Raw genomic sequence first — 20,854 nt, 5'->3', positions numbered from 1 at the left:
TAGTTAAAAATGGGAAAACTTGAAGCAAACTCACCACATCAAACAATCATTGATGTGTAGCTACCGTACAGTAACTTAGCACAAGATACCCAGAGCCTCTTTAGAATGTGTAAACACAAGTGTGCAACTGTGTATTTCAACAACAAAAACAGAGCTGTATATGCAGTGTATCTGGCATTTAAGAAAGGCTTTTGATGGTGGAACTCTTTCAACTCTGAAGTTACTTCACTGTGTTTGCATCAACACATAACAACTCAAACTACAGTATACAGACAGAATGAGTGTTTAAATGGGCTCTGGCCTCAAAATAAAAAGGCAAATCACCTCCTGGTTTCAGAGTTCGAAAGCTATAATAAAACAGGCAACATTTTTGGAAAAGATGACGTTAATTTGAGCAACATTGTGACTCAGGTCAAAATACAGAATGTACCGGGGTGAAAAGAATTTGCTTTGTAATCACTGTTTTTATTTTGGGATAGCTCCTGAGGAGATGCTGCCAAACATTGTTACTCAAAGATTATACATCTTACAGGGCCTATTTTAACAAACAACACACACTCTAAGGTTGATAAGAATTACACAGCTGCTGTCTCAATTTTTCACCTGCAGCTGCAACAGCAGTTGTGCGTTCTGGTATGAAGAACAATGCAGTGATCGCATCGGAGTTATCCGAGTCTTCTTTACCGTTCACACAAAGAGGAGAATCGGTGAAATGACCTAGAAAATCAGAGTTGAACAAAGCATTGAAAGAACAGACTGGCAAAAAGACAAACCACAGGCAGAGGAGCGGGAAGCATTTAGCTTTACAATTGCGAATAAAGTGTTTGCTGAATTTAGTCGCATCTGTGTGTGAAAATGAGACTTCTTGCCTTCTCTGTGTTCAGCATGTGGCCGCAGTTTCCTCAGAGCTTTTTCAGTGCTGTTGTTCCACACTATAATCTCTCCGTCATAGCTTCCTGCACACATCAGAAATGAGACCCAACAAAGTGACAGAGCTCATGATCATCTCCTAAAATTCAACACTGCTTTTTGACATTTATGTATCAGCAAACACTAACAGCCAAACTAAGTACACTGAAACAGGAAGAGCATTTTTAAAAATAATTATAAACAATTAACACACAAACTTTGTGTCAACACACACCCTCTTACTCTCCTCGTGCTGCTGAATCATGCAGGCCAGCCTCTAAAACCACTTTAAAGATAATAAAACTCAACATCTGTCCTCAGCTACCATCTGTTCCAGCACTCAACATTTACCTCAACAGGAAGTGCTTTTCAAATAATCTGCATTATATATAAGAAAGTGTGTGTGCGTGTGTGTGTGTTTATTATATGAGACAGGAATCTCATCAGGTGGTTCGGCAGTTGAACAGCAGGAGTTAATGAGATATGTGAGGAGTGTGTTAGCTAAGGGTGGGAGCAATAGGAGGTATAAAGTTTATGAGAGTGTGGGTTGCCTGCATTATTCATGCGTCCCAGGGCTAGCGTCTGTATTTCAAGTGGCTTTTATCACGCTGTGTGTCTGTGCGTGAGAGAGACGGAGAGATAAAGGGGGTGAGAGGGTGTAAATATCCGCATCATCTATACAATGTTTAGCTTTAAAGAGGAGCTGGATGAACATCGTCTTCGTTACTTTTGATAAGTTCTCTTATACACTAAAACCGGAAACCACACATACACAGCACAAAGGCCTAGAGACACAGGGATACATGTTGATGTTCACAGTGAATAGGTTTTTATTTAAGGTACGTAATCACCTTGTTTTTTTCCCTAAAACCAACCTACGTAACTTTACATTAAATACGTAACATGCTGACGCCCAACCATGTTTCCTTTCTAAACCTTACCTAAGTAGCTTTACTTCACTAAACCTAACCTAAGTTACTTTACTTCAGGTACCTAACGTAATGGTAAGTATATAACGTAAAGACGCAATTCATCGGGCACTAATTTGTTGTACCGTTGTACCAGGAAATACTGAGATTGAAATTCCAGTAGCAGCTAATGTAGCCTCAAGCGGAGACAAAAAGCAGGCCACAGAGGTCTGATACAACACGTACTCACTCCCAACTCATCAAATATGTCAGCTTGGTCAGAGGCCCTACACTTCCAACTATGATGCTCTGGATACCCCTCTAGCATCAGTTTTGGATGCTCAGGGCTGGCATGTCTGTTTCATCTCAATTTCCTTTTGTGCATAGTCTCTTTTTTTAAAAAATCCATGTCCAGAGGAAAGATAGGTTTTGTCACGATAACTACTTCAGGTTTAGGCAACAAGACTACCTGGTTAGGTTTAGAAAAAAGACCATGGTTTGGACTTTGGTAGATATTGAATATAATGTAATAAATATCCTGAAAATAAGAGCTGAGGTGTTTCCATTGCCTTGGAAAGAGCTGTTTATATCTACATGGGGAACAGATTGTCATCCATGGAGATCGCCATATTGCACTGCCATGTTTCTGCAGTAGCCCAGAATGGACAAACCAAGCACCTGCTCTAGATAGGACCATTCTCATTTTTGTGTCAGCCAATGTAACTAGCAGCCCCTCTGCAACAAGAAGTGTTTTACCAGTTTAAATCACCAGGTCCATTTGTTTTGGACAGGAGGACACCACTGCGGATAATTCAGCTCCCAGTAAAAACGTCCTGAACAAGGAAAAGTGAAGCAATTCTAACCAGGAGAAGTTTCAACTGGTTGCAGTCTGCAATCCTCACCAATAGATGGCACTGAATCCCTCCATTGCTCATTTAATAAAGTGAACGAGTATGTATGTCACAAGACCTACGTCTTAACTACAAAATGTAGTTGAGTTTTAAAAAAAAATCCACGTTTCACACAGGACACAAACAGCGGTCTCCTGGGTGAAAGTCCTGTGATTGCTTGACCTACCCACCACGGCACCCACCCTCCCGACTCGGACTTTCTAGCTCTTTCTACTACCTAAATGTCACAGATGGGTTTACACTGGAGTCAGCTGACAGCCCAGTATATCTCATACAGATGCTAAAGGATGCTGACAGATAACTGAACAGGTTGCCATATTTGAAACCTTAAGAATGCGACAGGCAGTCTGGTAAGTTCACAGCCACACCCAGACCTAATAGACGCTGACTCAAGTGACATCACTTGAGGACATTATCGGACATCACGCAGCTCCCTCTGGGGCCTCCAAAGACTTTAAACATCTTCCCCTTTGACTCACTAACTTGTCAAGAACGTAATTTTAAATATATGGTACATATAAATCAGAACATCCTCTGCTTGAAAAAGATGTCCTTGCTGTCATTCAGTGTTCTGATGTCTACGCTCACATTTCCATTTCTAAAACATTTTTGGCTGTCCATCAAAGTTCAGACGACTTGGTCCACGGTCGCTTGGAAGGTGTTCAGCCATGGAGGATTATGGGATCTGAGGAAAGAAGGAAGACTGGAAAGGGGAGGGGGGTTGTGACTGAGGGAGGTACACAGGACCCCTGTGTACATGTACCCTGCTGGGTGTGTGTGTGCGTGTGTGTGTGTTTGACAGTGTCTGTGTGTGAGAAGCCAAGCGGAACCTAGCAAAGACTCTGAATATGGATGAGGAGGCTTCAGTCCCACATCAGCCAAATGTTTCTGCTGCAGCTTGATTCAACTTGAGACACAAACAAACAGATGCATGAACACACATAAAAACACACACGCACGCACACTTAGTCCTGAGTATGTGTGTGTCCAACAGAACTTTAAATTGACTTTTGTCACTGGTGGCCTTGATGCCACTGCTGCTTTCACTTGGCACATAACTAACACATTATTTGGCAGCACGCATGCTTTGATGTGAGAACAGCATTACTCACTGCAACCCTGAAGAAATGCGCTGGCAACTGAAACTAATGCGTCATCGCTTTTAGACACCGTCTTTGTGCTCGAAGGATTTGGGCAAGAAAGAATTAGCAAAAATAGTTAATGCAGAAAATAACACGGCGATAGCTCACATCCACCTTTGGCTTTATGGTGTGCGAGTGGATAAGTGTGGAGACGTTGAGAATCGGGATGTGACTGTGATTCATCTTTCTTTCACGTTTGCCCAAAGGCCAGAGAATAAGAGCACAATACGTTTATAATATTAAAGCGTAGGAGGAATTTATGAATGAATTACATCATTTCATAATTTTTTTTGTCTACCAGAACCTCTGAAAACCTTTACAAAAACTGCAGGATCACAGGTTTGGCACCCATGAAGTCTTCATAAACAATCATCTTTTGTCTCTTTTTATGAAATCATAAGCCAAAGATCAGGTAGAGTGCTGCTTAGACTGAGGTGAAACATTTGTATTCATCGGAGTTTGAGAAAGAAATCACAGATAAAGGGGGATTTCTCACTGGAAAACTGCAAAAGATTCAATCACAGCTTTTGTTTTGTCAATGTCTTGCATCAACTATTAATAAAAGGATTCAGTGATTCGCTTTAAGCCAGAAAATGCAACCACGCTGTCACATTTCAGACAGCTACGCAAATAAACACACCTTCAAACACACCGACGTACATAATTCTCTCTTTCTAGCATATACAAACCCCCACCTCTGCAGCCTTATAACACACATACACACACACACACACACACACACATACATATGCTTTAAAGACAGAAAGCACTATGTCTCATTTCCCCTCATTCCCACTGTGAGAGTTCTAATAAACATCATTTAAATTGGGCATTTGGATTAAATAGGAGGTGGCGGGTGCAGCGTTTGGCTGCATGTGTGTGTGTGTTGGAAAGAAATTCAGCAGGCTAACTAGGGAGATGAGGTAAAAAATAAACAGGAGTGAACGGGGAGTGTCACTTAGAGACTGGGGAAAAAAAGAGAAGAAGCAGACAGAGAGAGGAGACGAACACACCGACAAAGAAATTGGGGAGCGAACTTTGAAGAAGTTTCCAAGTTCACAAAGTAGCTCCTGAATTGCGCTTTTGTTCCAGCTCCAGCTATTCATTTCCTTCCAAACCATTTCTCCCTCCTGCTTCGAGAACACCCACTTTTATCTACCTTTCCACCTCCATCCCTCACTTTATCGCTCTCTATACTTATCTCTGGGGTTGACGCGTCCCAGAAGGCCAGAGAGGGTCTGCAGTTTATGTCTGCGCTCTGCACGCTCAGGCTGCAGGTAAACTGAAACTGAACTTTTAGTGTGTGTGAGCCAAAGTGATACAACTTCACAAACTGAAGAGCATACTGGGGCAAATTGGGTGCAGAGTGTTTGTAGTTTGATGGTTATAGAAGTGGACCAGTGACTGGAGGATTGCCAGTTCAATCCCCCAGGCAGAAAAATCTGAGGATGTGATGAGGCGCCTTGATGGTATTTTAAAGTATCCCATCTTTGCATACTAAAGACCTTCACAGACTGGGACATTCTGCCTGTCTTCTCTTGATTTTTATGCAACTTTGTGTCTTTGGTTAATGGCAAATGTGAGTCTTGAGTAGCTGGATGTGACAGCTTGGCAAACCAGATGAATCGCTACAGAGTTAAATGCCAAAATCCACAAAATCATACCAACCAAACCAAAAAGAAACAAACAAAAAAAAAAAAACTGTAAAAATCATGCGCACAAACTTTTGGAGACTGGCTCCAAAGTTTGTATGAGCTCAGAAGTGGATGAATTAAAGAAATAGAATGATTGAAAGAAGAGAAAACCCTCCTCGTCTGCTCCTCCATTAGCCAGAGGGGCCCAGCGTTTCTGCATTTTAATAAGCGCCGCTATGATTTTAGGACTACTACTGATTTTTCATGTGTGAGTCATTTGCATTTCACACCACTGAATCCATGCGCTGATCACTTGCCTGATCATTTTGATGGTAATTCTGGATAATTTTCAGCAATGTATGATTTTATCTTTTTTCCCCCCAACACTTTGACTCAAGGAATACCCTCGGTGAGGTAATAAATATAGACACAAAAAACACCCACCCCTGCTGGTCCGACAAAAAAAGAAATTTGTTGGTCTGAGTAATTGTCCCTCCCAGCTCTCTGTGGGTAGTGCTTAGTCATGGTTATTTTACCTCTCTTTCTCTCGCTGCTGCACAAACACACACATACACGACTAGGAGGAAGTGTTTGTAGCGTTTTTATTGGAAATACATCTTGATCTCTCTTATTAGAGGAGTGTGAGTGCTGAGTACTGTACGTGCTTTTTTTTTTAATCATATATACTGCTTGACCTTTTCAGTTCACCTGCCTTTAATACGGCTCTAATTAAGAATTTAATTAGGACAGAACTTGCCAATTAATGGGCTCTGACATGTAAAGGTTTCGGCCTGTGGTGGAAGCAAATGTCAGCTCGGAGTAGGAAAAAAGAAAAAGAGCGTTGCTCCTCTGAGGAGGCAAATACTGATTTATGAAATAAACTGCTAAAAAAGCATCTAATATACTGTATCTGTCTGCAGTGTGGTGAACAAAGGACAGCAGGGAAGAACTCTGACTTAAAAGGTTTTGGCAGACGTGCAAAAAACAGACAGGGTGTTTCTAATTAGATCATTTTTAATCCACTTATAACTGTTTTTTTTTTTTTTACTGTATATATAATGTGAATGTTGTTGAAATGTTACTGAAAATGATAAAATTCAGGGTGCAAACAAACACAGCTGCAGTGCGCACTCATAGATCTGCAAAGGCTGTAAAAGCACACGTGCAAACACAGTTGCGCTTTTGAGTGTGAAGGCTAAAATATAATAAGTCTCTGCCCGCACACGTGCACAGGCACACATGAAAACACAGAGCTGTTTCCAGCAGGGAGGGACGTGCGGCGCACCAGTCCTTTGATAACAACACCACTTACTTTAATCAGCAAATAACTGCCCCCAGTTATTTTTTTAATTCATTTTTATTTCTTAGTCTTAGTCTTTATTTTTCCTTTCTTTCTTTCCTCTGCAGGAGCCCTCACTCTTAATTTAAGCCATAAAAGTGTTACAGGGAGGAGGGAACACACAGGCACACAGGAGCACACACACACGTGCATCCTTGCGTCATTTGGTACACTTCGGTTAAAATCTAAGTTAACAAAGCACCCACAATAAGTCAGTTACTTAACAAAGTGTGTTGGTAAACAGTGTGTCATCTTTAAATTTACTCTGTCTTTTTAGTTTTCCTGTCAGTATCAAAAGTGCCGATCATGTGTACACACACACACACACACACACACACACACACACACACCTGTGACCAGAGTCTGTGGAGGCTGGAATGCAGCACAGAGCACATCACTGCGATGCTGAACGCCTCCCTTCCACTCTGACGGTTCGACAAAAGACTGCGAGAAGGAATGCAGTCGGAAAACTGTTAACATCCTACAGAGAGACACAGAGAGGAGGTGGTGAGAGGGAGGGAAGGTATGAAAGGTGTGATACATACACAGACTTTCTTTACAGTATATGTTGGTATATGAATAAGTGATCTGTTTTAATCTTATACATTGCTGTTATTATCCTTAATACCAGTAGTAGTAGTAGTAGTAACACCAGTATAAGTAGCTGTAATAGTAGTGATGGCAGTGGCAGTATTAGTAATAGTAATGTTAGTAGAAGATACCTGATATAGTAGCAGTGGTGGTGGTAGTCGTAGTTGTAGGCGTAGTAATGGTAGTAATAGTAGTTTTGGCAGTAGTGACAGTAGTCGTAATTGAAGAAGATGTACCAGTAGCAGTGTCAGCTGCTGTGATTGTAGTAGTAGCTGTGGGAATGGTAGTAGTACCAGGAGCAGTAGGAGTAATGGTAACTGTAGCAGCAGCAGTTGTACAAGCAGTAATAGTCGTACGTATTACCAGCAGCAGTGGGAGTAATTGGAACAGTAGTACTAACGGTAGCAGCTGCAGTAATAACAGAAGAAGTGGTAGTAGTAGCAGTAGCTGTGGCAGCAACATAACAGTAGTGGCCTAGATGTAGTAGGCCTACCAGTAACAGTTATAGTAATAGTAATAGTGATAGTAGACCTAGAAGTAACAGTTGGCAAATGGACTGCACTTTTCTAGTCTTCCAGGCCACTCAAAATGCTTTTACACTACGTCAAATTCATCCATTCACACACACGTTCATGCACTCGTGGCTAAGGCTACCACAAATGGCTCCACCTGCTACTCAGTAACCATTCACACACTCTTAAAGGACAACTTCGGTATTTTTCAACCTGGGCTCTATTTCCCCGTGTGTATGTGTGCGTATGATTCATGGGTACCACTCGTTCTAAAATTGGTTCAGTATTGAGCCGGGAAACGAGCTAAAACGGTAATGGGAGCAAATGCGTCCCGTATAAAAGTGCTTTTTTTCGCCACTGACCGGTTCAGATCACCAGTGCTATCTCTGTAAATAGCATATGGTAGCGGCCCTGGGGTAGTGGTGAGTGTGAATGAGTGAAGTCAGCTGTCAGTCAGTGTTGGAGCAGAAAGGCGGAAGTCGTCCCCGCTTGGTAATGTAAATGATTATGTGCGTGTGAAGTGTGTGTTATGCTAGAAGAGTCAGAGGACAGTCTTTTACGTGCTACCCCCTGGAGTGTTACCAGAGTTTTTGGAGTGCTCAAATAAACGGGCCTTTTTCCCGAACGCAAGAACAGGATGTCGCGCAACACCCCGTACAGCTTTCATAGGCTGCTTTTGTCGGATGGTGAGATGCTGAAATTGTGGCTAGTTGTGCTACAAATGGATGCTAACACTCCTCTCCAGACACTGCGCCTTGCAGACCATCAGGTCTGCAGTGCTCACTTCTCCCAAGATGACTACTGCCAGCCAAAGAGGAGAAGGCATCCAATCCCGAAACACCTCTTCCTCAAGAAAACGGCTGTCCCACGAGTAGAGAGAGCTACAGACACAGTGGAGCAAAGCTCGTGACATCACGCAGCCCAGAGGTAAGGGAAAGGCTAAGTTAGTATGCTATTTACAGAGATAGCACTGGCGATCTGAACTGGTCAGTGGCGAAAAAAAGCACTTTTATATGGACGCATTTGCCCCCATTACCGTTTTAGCTTGTTTCGCGGCTCAATACTGAACCAATTTTAGAACGAGTGGTACCCATGAATCATACGCACACATACACATGGGGAAATAGGGCCCAGGTTGAAAAATACCGAAGTTGTCCTTTAAGCCCTATTCGGACGGGATTAGTTTTACATAGGTATGTGGGGTAAAGTAATAATTACCAGAGATTTTAGTCCCATCCGAATGTGCCATGTCAGTTATCATTACCGCACGATGTCAGTAAAGATTACCGCGACTTTTACCTTCTGTCCCAGGAAATTACCTCAGGTAATACTAATCCCATGCAAATAGACCAACAGTAAGTATGTGTGTAGATATTTCATCATATCCTGTTAACACATGGTTTTTCACGGATTTTCAAGCATGGAGGCTCTTGAAGAAGCACTCAGTTTTGCACTTAACAGTCAGACAAGACAAACCTCAGGTACTGTGGGCCTACGACGAACACGATTCAAGCGTGTTCGAGTGTGGTACGCACAGGAAGCAACGTCATACGCACATGACGACAGGAGGGGACGGTGGTACGTGAATGGATTTACCCCTCCCACTTGTGGTAGTTTTACTGATATTTCTTATCCCGTGCGAATTGGCCATTAATATTACCAACGTCCTGTGGTAAAGTGACATTATCCAACGTGCCCATGTAAAACTAATCTAAGTCTGTATAGTGCATTACACACATAATGAAACAGCCATTGGGAGCAATCTGGGCTTCAGTATCTTGCCCGAGGATACTTCAACATGCGGACTGGAGGAGCCAGGGATCAAACTGCAGATCTTTCCAGTAGTGGAAGACCCACTCAACCTCTGAGCCACAGCCGCCCCATAGTCAAAGCAGTCATAGTAGTAGTAATAGTAATAGCTGTAGCAGGAGCAGCAAAGTAATAGTAGCAGTAGTAGACGTAGCAGGTCTACCAGGAGCAGTCGGAGTAATAGCAATATTGTAGCTGTAGCTGTAGAAATTCAAGTAATTGCACTAGCAGTGATAGCAGTAATAGTAGTGGCAGTAGCAGGGGAGGAGCTAATAATAGTAATGGCAGTAATAGTAGTAGTAGAAGAAGAAGAAGTAGTAGTAGCACAACATGCACATTGTGAGATTAGACATTTTAAACCTGGGCTAAGAACTTTCAAATGTTCTACTCTAAAATGAACTGTTTGCATTTCCTCATATTCTGGACCATTTTAAGTGAGACAGATTATTACCAGCAGATACTGTATTTATCAGATTATGTAATACATTTTATTTTCTAATGCATCACTGGGATGATGTGTGTGATTATTTTAGTATAAATCATATTTCCCCTGCAACAGATTCAAGCTTTGCTTCAACTCTGCATCAGGTCAGTGTTTGAAATAAACATGGAAGCTGTGCTCATACACCACAGTGACCAACAGACACCATGCATGTGAAACAGGGATTTCAGCACACCTGCTATATGTTCTACTTGTGTAGTCTTTTGTTACATCTCATGACAGCACTTTTCTTTTCTTGTTTGTTCTTGTTGTGCAGGTAGTGTACGTGAACGGAAAAAAAGATAAAGCATTGTTGTTTCAAACTGAGGAATGTGTGTATCAGTTGGATGGGGATATTTCAGCCCGCATGAGATTGTATGAGCAGCAGAAGGCAATCAGACTTTGAATTAGATACCATGCGACACAGCACTATGGATTAAACTGTAGTCTAGGTGGATGTGAAGAAACAGGAAATGATATGAGTGATGAAAGTCATCACGGCAGTATTTTCTTTTACTGCTGCTGATCTGTCGTCTATGTTCTCTTTACCGCTGTGACACCCCAGAGAGCAAGACAGTGTGTGTGAGTTGGTGTGCGCATGTGGAGAAGAGAGAGAAAGAGGGAGTCGTATAACTTGATGATAGCACACTGCTGAGTTCAGCTCACTGGGTGTGAAATGATGAAGATGAAGATGAAGAGCAGATGTGATGTGGGTATAAAAAGAAACACACTCACTCTCTCTCTCTCTCACACACACACACACACACACACACAGATAGAAACACACAAATGTGAGGTAGCAATACTCGTTAGAGTCCAGATGTCTGGTTGGCTCTGAGTCGTTGGCAGGCAGAGGGAGCAGGAGAGGACAGAAACACACACATGCACACACACACGGTATTTCTCACATACACACATATTCATTGTGACTCTTTGACAGGTGCAGTCTCTTTCATACACAGTGTGCAAACATACACAGTCTATCAGGGTGCTACTGCATCAAAACTCATTATGCTCACCTGGGTCTTAAATTTGTACACAGTTGAAGTTTTTCAGCATCACACATTTGGTGTTGTATCCAATATTTGAGTGGCACACAGGGTAAGTAACCACACGTAAATGCACACATCTTAAGTACCTCTCCCAGCCCATCACCAGTATACTCCTCTTCAGCAGCAGGACCTGTGAGATCTCCACAGCCCGACCCAGGCCGGCATTCATTCTGTGGAGGCAGCGGCCATTGAAGTCCCACACCTGCAGCACAAATAACACTCAAAGCGCTATCACAGCACTAAATGTGCTTTATTTAAAGGTGCTGTATGTGGCATTCAGGTCACTGATATAGCAGCAAACAAGTGTTTGCAATGAAGTCACGTTCCCTATGTGTGTTGACATCCAAACTTCCGTGTTCTTTGTTGTATTTTATCCATGAGGAAGGCACCCTAGAGGGCCCTTCCTTGTTTTATCAAACATAGTGACAAGAGGGCATTTGTGCAGCGATTATCAATATACCATCATTGGTGAATTGTTTTACAAATGCCCCCGAAATAAATACATTGAGTAACTCTTGTCCATTTGTCTGTTGGCCTGTGGGCAATGGTTTTCTACCACTGGTTGTAAAATGATTCCATATTTAGCCTTAGCTAAAATAGCTGTAGCTAGCCTAGCCATGTAGCCAGTCAGACTGAACGATAACAAAAACAAAAAGCCATCTAACCATATTGTTGCCATCATTCATTTGTGGGTCATTCATATATTGGATCACATGGAACTTGAACCTTAAGCCCAGTTCAGACCAACAATTCTCGATGAGACGCAACCATTTCAGAACGTTGCAGAGAAAAGTTGCTGCGGTGTGAACTGGCCTGTCTGAGCTCGACTCAAGTTGGCTGATTGTGTCACCTGCAACTCAGCTGGTCAAATTACCTGTGGCTGGTCTTAGAAGGTAAAGCGTCTGTTTCAACAGCCAGTCGGCTTGTAGTAAAGTCCACTGGTCAAGTTAAAATGACCATAGATGGTGTGTTTGCTTGCTGTGGCAGGTGCTCCGTCCACGCTGAGCCCTCTGCTTCAAGCCTTATGTGATCCTGGTGTGGGACGGTGGTTATATTATTGTGGTATATTGATTATGAATACAGTCCATCTGATGCTCGTTTTGTTTCTGTTTTTTGCCGTTTCATCACTACTACAAATACAACTAGCCAGTATCTCACTATCACTATCCTCATTCATATTTCAAGAAGCTACAAATAATATTCAGCTACAAAATAAGCCTGAAAAGCTGCAAACAGAGTGGAGTCGTTGCATAGAGATGATACACCGTCTCATCTAGTTGCATTGGTGTGAACGTCAGGTTTTTTAGAAAGTTGCAAAATGGCGCATTGCAAGTAGGTGTCTGTTTCAACTTGTCTCGTCGCAAATCTTTGGTCTGAACTGGGCTTTAAAGGTTCTGCATAGAACATTCAGAGCATTCATATAGCAGCAATCCATTTGCTATGTAGAAATATAAGGGAGTTACAATGTCCTGAGCAGAGAGTGAAGTCACATGTTGTAATCCAAGTTTCTTGAAGCCAATTCAGCTGTGCAGGCATGTGAGTGCGCCTGAGTCCCTGTGTGTATATCCCACAGATTAGCTAATCACTGCAGCTCTGCACTGAACACATACAGCAGTTACCACTGATACTCCTTGGTTTACAAGTTTAGCTCTGTCAGCGCTGTTGCCATTGTTAGTAGCTACTGCTCACACTGTAAGCAATTAGCCACTGGCTCAGTCATCTTCATGTTGAGAGCTGTGTGCAGAAAATCCCAGCTCAGACTCTAAAGCCCATTCAGACCAAAGTTTCGTGACGCGATGAGTTGAAACAGGCAACTTCTTGCAACGCACCATTCTGCAACATTCCAAAGACCTGTTGATTCACACTAATGCAAGATGGTGTATCATCTCTATGCAACAACTCTCTCTCCTTTGCTCTGATGTCGAGCTCAGACCGGCCAGTTCACACCGCTGCAACTTTTCTCTCTCTATAACAGTTTTGTATTGTCGCAAATCATTGGTCTGAACTGGGCTTTAATAATAGATGCTCTGAATATCATATACAGCTCCATTAAAAGCAAAGGTTAATGCCAAAAGAGAACACCACCCAATATGTCACCTTCATGTTTCCATACAAACTGTATGTGTCACTCTCCTAACATTCCCAATATTTTCTTGTCTGGGAAACAAAGAGGTAACAGAAATAGCAACAGTTGTGTTTACACCTGGGAGACGTCCAACTGCTTGTTATTTCCAAAAAAGTGAGATCAAGATGTTTTGAAATCAGAATATTTGGCCACCTACGTGAGAACACACACGATCAAGTCACTATCCTACTGTACATCAATCAAACATGGCAGCTCAGGTAGTATTTCACACTGCCTGTCCAATCTTGGATGATGACACAGTTCGGATCTGTGCGTGTTGTGGCATTTAACAAAGAAACACTGATTGGCCCAATGGGAACGTTGTAATTAAAAGGTCAAAATTTCAAATTCTGAATGGCCCTAACTGCTACACCACGGGTTCAGTGTTGATGAAAATTGGCGAGATGATGCATCTTGTTCCAATTTGGCCCAAGGGGTGCCTGCTTCTTCTGCTGAGGACGACTTGTGTACTTGTTTCAAATGGCACTGTGAGTGTATACCTGACACTGCTTGCACATGCACAGGATGCACATGGCTGCATCCTCACAAGGGCTCATGGGGTCAGAGAGCTGATGTGGTTGATTATATTGATTATAATATGCATAATTATTTTACTCATCTGTCGAGAACAATTGCACCGAGCTTGGAGTCATTATGCAGTGCTCGAATGTGGAGTGCAAATACAGTCACAGAGCACCACTTGTTTGGAATACCAACCAAATTTGAAACTCACAGGAAAAAAAAAAAAAAAGTTGTGCTCGACACTATTCTGCTCAGAGAAGACACATGTGCTTGCATATGCACACACATAATTAGAGAGGGTACAGACAGAGGAGGCTATAACTGTTTTCTAAAATGGAAAAATGTGAACAAACACTCATTATGCATGGTGTCAACATGCATAACCAAACACACTATCTCGCTGATTCAAAAGCATACAGTAGCACAGAGATCAAAGAGTGGCTGCTGGTGTGCCACTTCTGTTTGAGAGGCATGTGCTGATATCTTCGTGGTGCGTCACTGTTGATTACAAATACGCCGGCCTTCACAAACATGTCAATAATTTTTCACTGACACATACAGTTTCTTGAGGTAGCACTTGAGACTGGTATGCCACTCTTGTGGCTGTACACATACTGACATAAGACTGTCACACCAGTACAGCTGCCTGATACATATGCAATACAACTAATATGATTTTACAGCACATAATGCAGTAAATGTTGTGTTTGTTTTTTATCTTTAAAAGATTAAAAAAAGATAAGTGTATGGTAAATGCTGTGGAAGGGAACACATTACCAAAGGTCTACAGTGCCTCCTCCTGGAAGATGTAGAAACTTGCCCCTTCTGCAGAGTCATGCCAAAGTTGGTATTTATTGTAAAACCACATCTGGCGTAATCAAACATACACTATCTTAACAATGACAATATGACATATCATAACAGCAGTGGCATGGTTAATAACAAATAATATCCATTAATACATGCATTGTTAAAAGAGCTGTATACGACATTCAGAGTATATCTATGATTCACAGCCTGAGCTGGAGTGGTGTGCAGAGATCTCAACAAGGAGGTGGCTGGGCTGGCAGGGAGCAGCGAAGGATGCTAACAGTGTGAACAATGCTATCAACGTCAACAGTGCTGATAGATCTGATGGTGTTAACCTGGGGGGCAAAGGAGGGTGGGCGTTATACTATTGCAATGTAAGTGTCGCCGTTATCAGCGGTTACCGGCCCCTACTGCCAGATAAGTGATGTGCAGAGCTGTGGTAAGTAGCTAGTTAGCCATATCTTTACATAACAAATAGCTGATAGCTGCTATATTTTTGCTCTGAATGTCATAAACAGAAGCTTTAAAGCCAAGTTCAGACCAAAGCTTCATGACAAAACGGGTTGAAACAGGCAGCTACTTGCAATGCACCGTTCTAAAAACCTGCTGGTTCACACCAATGCAACTCGCCGAGACAGTGTATCATCTCTATGCAACAACTCTCTGTACCGCCGCTCTGTTTGCAGCTTTTCAGGCTTATTTTGTGGCTGAATATAATTTGTAGCTTATAAAAATATGAATGAGGATCGTGATAGTGACATACTGACTACAGCTGGATTTATAGTAGTGATGAAAGGTGAAAAACAAAAAGCATCATATGGACTGTATTCATAATCAATATACCACAATAATGTATCTAAGCAGCGCCAATTAGTTAGGCAATGAGAATGTGTGTGCGTGAGGGGGGCTTAAGCACATACAGCGAGCAGCAGCGATCCACAGTCTGATACTGCCACACATAAGGACGGAAACACAGGGCTCGGTGGGGACAGAGCACCGGCTACAGCAAGTGAACACGCCATTTGCGGTCATTTTGACTTGATCAGCAGACTTCACCACAAGTTGACTGGCTGTTGAAACAGGTGACGTGCTTTACCTTCTAAAACCAGCCACCGACGATTAGACCAGCTGAGGTGTAGGTGACACCATCAGCCGGCTTGAGTCGAGCTGAGACCGGGCAGTTCACACCACTGCAACTTTTCTCCTCAATGTTCTAAAACAGTTTTGTCTTGTCATGAATTGTTGGTCTGAACTGGGCTTAAGGGTTCCTTCGATCATTTAAACAAGTTCCACGTGATCCAATTCATGATCGCATACACAAATAAATTAAATAAAATAGTGCCCTCCACGTTGCTTTTCCATTGATAAAACGCAGTGCCGTGCCATATAAGCTGCCCTATGTGCTAAAAAAACGTCTGCACCCTGCACCGCATGCAGCTGGTGCCCTTTTTATTTAGCCATAGAGTGACAAATTACAACAATTCAGTGAAGTGTTTCGTTTGTAGGAGAAATTACAAGTTTGAAATTCTTGTGGTTTCTAACAGTCGGCACTTAACCTTTCGCCTCACATCTTGTCTTCAGACTCATTTCAGAGTTTGCATCTCTATGAGGATCGACCTGCAGCTACATGGTTCACAGCTGAACGAGGATGTGCATGTGTGTGTGTGTGTGTGTGTGTGTGCCCACCTACTTTGACCTCTCCGTCAGCGCCTGCAGTAAACAGCCGGGTCTGCGTACCATCCAGGGCCATGGCAGAGATCTCAGCGTTGCCGTGGCAACGGTGGAACTGCTTGACCTTTTGGCCCGTGTCAGCCAGCCAGCAGATCACAGAGGAGGCAGAGTCACTGCTAACTACCTGCAGAGAGGGAGAGCGAGAGAGCGAGAAAGAAAGGGTATCAATCATTAAAAGGAGTTTGATCCTGTCTGTGCTGCGAGCACGGCAGGTTCCACTGATGTATTCTTTAATGACTCTCACAAAGCCAAACAATTCTCCACACTTCGTTACACTTTATTTCAGTGCTAAGTCACGTCTGAGGAAAATATGTGACTAATGCTGCTGTCAAGTGGGAATAAAAGCAGGGTGAAGAAAAAAAAATCAGGAGTGAATGCACTTTTTAAAATGAAAGATGTTCATATTGAATATATTAGCTATTTCCTTACTTCCTACACTGTGTGAGAAACTTGTGTCAGGTGTTTAAATCCATCACAGAGAGGGCTAAAGGGAACAATATATGGAAGAGGTCACAATAATGACACATACATTTAGGAGGAAACATCAATGTCATGGCAGCATCCAAAAAAGTTTAATGACATCAGCACATTACGTGATACAAACGTAGCCAACAATTTCATGTAAGGTCCATTTAGTAGCTGTTCTGTAGCTTATATGATCTTCATAAACAAACTATCAGAGATGCTGTCCCTTCTCTCTGCTCCCTTCTTTACATCATGTACACTGATAGCTGTGGCAGCAGCCAGAATAAATAGACACATCTTAAAGTCTGCTGATGACTCTGTTATTGTTGGCCTTCTTGAAGGGGAGGTTCGGGATCATGGGTCGGTGATGGATGACTCGGTGTGGTGAGTCTCTCCTCCTTCTGAATGTGTCAAAAATAAAAGGCATGGTCATTAATTTCAGAAGGTCACCACCATGCCCACTGCCATCTGTTGTAAAAAGCTGTTGACACTGACCCGGTGGGTGGCTACAAATATTTGGGTATTGTTCTTGAAAACAGACGTTGAAATTCCATGGTTGATACTACCTCCACAAAGGTCCAGAGACTTTTGTCTGAGTAAGGTGAAGTCTTTTTACATTGCTTTTGAGGTCAGACTCTCTTTTACAGATGTTTCATTGAATCTGTTTTAAATGTTTGGTTTATTAATCTAAATATGTCCAGTAAGAACAGACTTGGAAGTCTTAACAAAGTGTGCAGTCAGATTTCACAGAGGAGGCAGAGGGAGGAGTCAGATCAAACTCTTAGACATTTATAACAGGCAGGTCCTTCGAAGGACTAATGCTAAACTCATCCATGACCTTCCACTCATGGATGAATTTAAGCGTTTTGCCCTCTGGACGTTGTTTCAGGGCAGCTGTTAGGAGCACCAAGAGATTTCACGTGTCCTTCATCCTAAGTCCTGTTGATATGCTTCATAGCAGTAGCACTCTGGCTGTATTCTTCGCACGTTCTTCTCACACTTGAACTTTGCACTCTTGCTCATGTGTAGCCTACTTGGCATGATATGAATTTCCATTTCTCTGCCGTGGCTCTGTTGATTTAGTGGTTTTTACTTTTGTGCCCAAGGCACACTAAGGGGCAAGCCAAAATCTCAAGGCACACCTGTATTCATATCTGTGCATAATAGCTTCTATGACATGTTTTCGCTCTTATCACGACATAAAATAAAACACATAAGAAAAGAAAGAAGAGTAGCTTTCGTGATACTGTCTACTGACAGATTTTTCTCTCTTTTCTGTCGGTGGTAGGTCGTCTTTACTGGCGCTTTGTTGTAATTTGCTCTGTGCAATAAAGGAATCCTTTGTCGCGCTCACGGCTTTCACCTTTTAAATGATATCATCCCTCAAACTGGCTGCCAATCAGGGCCTTTGATGTGTCACACACTAAAAATTCCCATGTGCAAACTGTTACAAATAGGTTCCCCGTGTTTTTTTTTTTTTAGAATTAAATCTAATTAAATTACATTTTTTAGCAAGAGTTTGCCTCTTTATTCGGAAATGGGTGCACAGGACATACTGATACATCCATCCATCCATTTTCGTAAACGCGTATCCTCTTGGGGGGTCGCTGGAGCTGTCCCCAATGTCAGCTATCCCAGCTGACATTGGGCGAGAGGCGGGGTACACCCGGGACATGTCGCCAGACTATCACAGGGCTGACACATAGAGACAGACAACCATTCACACTCACATTCACACCCATGGTAAATTTAGTGTCACCAATTAACCTGCATGTCTTTGGACTGTGGGAGGAAGCCGGAGTACCTGAACCCTGGCTGCAAAACAAATTTCCCTCAGGGGGAGAGTAGAGATCACCTTGAACTTGAAACAAAATGGATGGGAAGCCTTTAAATGGCTAGAAGAAAGTTGATGTTTGAACATGTAGGCAAACTCCATCTACTGATGAAGAGTGTGTGATACAGCTGAAAGCTCTGGAGTGGCTAATAAATGGACTCTAAATTGAGATTGCATCGTCAATTGCGGTTCAGTTTAAAACACCATACTGGCTGCCTACTGCTTGCCATATGTCTCTGGATAAAGATCAGCATAAACAATTAAAGAGATGAAAATCAAAAAAATAAAGTCTCAGGGAGCTACTTGACCTGTGTACCTGTCTGAACAGACTATTATACAGCACACAGGTAACAGGGTGCTCATGGCTGCTGGTCCGCCTCTCCTCCCTCGTGGTCTCCAGCAGGAGAAGCAGACTGTTGAAGGAAAGCAAGAGGAGTTGATGCTCCTCGTGGAGAAACAGGACGGTGTGTGTGTCCTCCTGCGTCTTTGGGAAGACACCAGCCAGACGGTGAACACACTTCTGAAGAGATACATCCCATAGACACAGGACCTGGAAAGTTTATGAGTACATTGTACTTCAGAACTATGAAAGCCAATTAATATCACGAGACGTTATCATAATTACAGAGCAAATACATGAAGTGCCAAGAAGAATGGCTACACTAGAAGCCTGTGCACAATGTGCCACTTAGTCAAAATTCACAAGAACTCAGCTATATTGCTTTACGGCACACAACAAGATGACTGTCGCTGTTCCAGGAGCTCTTCCAGAGGAAGCCGAGGTAAAGCCTTTCAGAGTTTGTTGCAATGGCAGATGGTGTTTGAGCAGAAGGCAGATGGAACATAAATCACTTCTAAAATATTCATTATCTTCAGAAAAGCCAAAGAGAAGGCAAACATGCACAGCGCTACAAGGGGGGAGAGGAAAAGCAGCACAAGCACTAACATCCTCTTTGCACCAGAGAGAAGAAGGATTTAAAGATACGGTCCTCATTTTGAGAGACACCAGCTCTCATAATGGCAACAGTGTGAAACAGGCTACCGATCATCTGCACCGTGGCCTCCTTCCTCTGCAGCAATTATTGCAAGGTATTACAATTAATATTACAGTGATAGGGCTCTTTATCAGTACATTATCGTCTCTAGCAGAGCGCTGCTGCTCACAGAGACACACAGACTCACACTCCTACCTTATCTTTGGAGTAGCTGAGTAGTTGTTGCTTGGTATGCATGAACTGAACTGCGGCGATGGGGCTTGTGTGCCCGACGAGCCTGCAAACCGGCTCTGAAGTCACATAAGGGTTCCACAGCAAGACCTGATGATCCACACCTGCTGTGGCTGCAACCAATCAGAGAGTCCCAAATTAGCAGCAGCGCTAGCTGCAATTAATTATAGTAAACCATGCTGATTTTAGTCTCCTTCAAAAAAATCATTTGATAGTTTTGATGCCTCTTTATGCCTTTGTGTGAGCATAGCAAAGATTCCTTTCCACTGTGCCAACCAAACACGTACAACTTTTCTGGGGAAAGTTTTTTTGCACTTTCTTCACCCTCTCCAACAAATTGTGGATTTCAGGCTATATAAATCAAACTATCCCGATGGTGAACTATTCACTAGTAAATATTACAAGTCTGACTGGTACCCACCTATCAGGTTGAGTCCATGGTGGTGGTCCATGTCCCACACACCCCTCTTTGTAAAGAAAGAAGTGACTCGTAGACTCCTGCTTTCCTTTTCCCTCCAGCCGATCACCATGCTGCTCTGCGGTCTGGTGCTACAGGACACAAAGGCTTCCAGCGAGCCCAGGTAACGTACTGCAATGTAAATTAGGTTTAACAGATATACAAACAGACAGTTAGGGAAATTAATTAACTTTTTGCCTCGTCTTATCTTTGTTTTATTGTTGTTTTGTTGTGGTTGCTGTTTACCCTGGAAATCTATTGTTAATAATGCACCAGGCACTGGTGAGACAGCTGGTTTCAAATGTAGAACTGCAACCAACTTCTGAAAGTAAACATCACTTGGTTAATGTGTGTATTCTTGGCATTTCTGTCCCCTAGGAATTACATTTATATCAT

The 20,854-nt window shown here is 42.6% G+C and overlaps 1 protein-coding gene across 1 annotated transcript in view; it reads right to left on the bottom strand.

Moving 5' to 3' along the window:
- Positions 1 to 20,854, bottom strand: part of LOC125888686 (WD repeat-containing protein 49-like) — a 37,840-nt gene that overhangs the window by 7,571 nt on the left and 9,415 nt on the right. The window contains exons 7-14 of the mRNA XM_049576194.1: positions 20,423 to 20,590; positions 19,966 to 20,114; positions 19,092 to 19,325; positions 16,436 to 16,600; positions 11,375 to 11,490; positions 7,194 to 7,324; positions 870 to 956; positions 604 to 717 (exon numbers count right to left, since the gene is read on the bottom strand). Coding sequence (XP_049432151.1) covers positions 604 to 717; positions 870 to 956; positions 7,194 to 7,324; positions 11,375 to 11,490; positions 16,436 to 16,600; positions 19,092 to 19,325; positions 19,966 to 20,114; positions 20,423 to 20,590 — 1,164 coding nt within the window. The remainder of the gene's footprint in view (positions 1 to 603; positions 718 to 869; positions 957 to 7,193; positions 7,325 to 11,374; positions 11,491 to 16,435; positions 16,601 to 19,091; positions 19,326 to 19,965; positions 20,115 to 20,422; positions 20,591 to 20,854) is intronic.

The sequence above is a fragment of the Epinephelus fuscoguttatus genome, linkage group LG5 (genome assembly GCF_011397635.1).
Source record: "Epinephelus fuscoguttatus linkage group LG5, E.fuscoguttatus.final_Chr_v1".
In the NCBI taxonomy this organism is placed as follows: Eukaryota; Metazoa; Chordata; class Actinopteri; order Perciformes; family Serranidae; genus Epinephelus; species Epinephelus fuscoguttatus.
The sequence above is the reverse complement of the archived record's forward strand: the minus strand, read 5'-3'. Positions and strand labels throughout refer to the sequence as shown.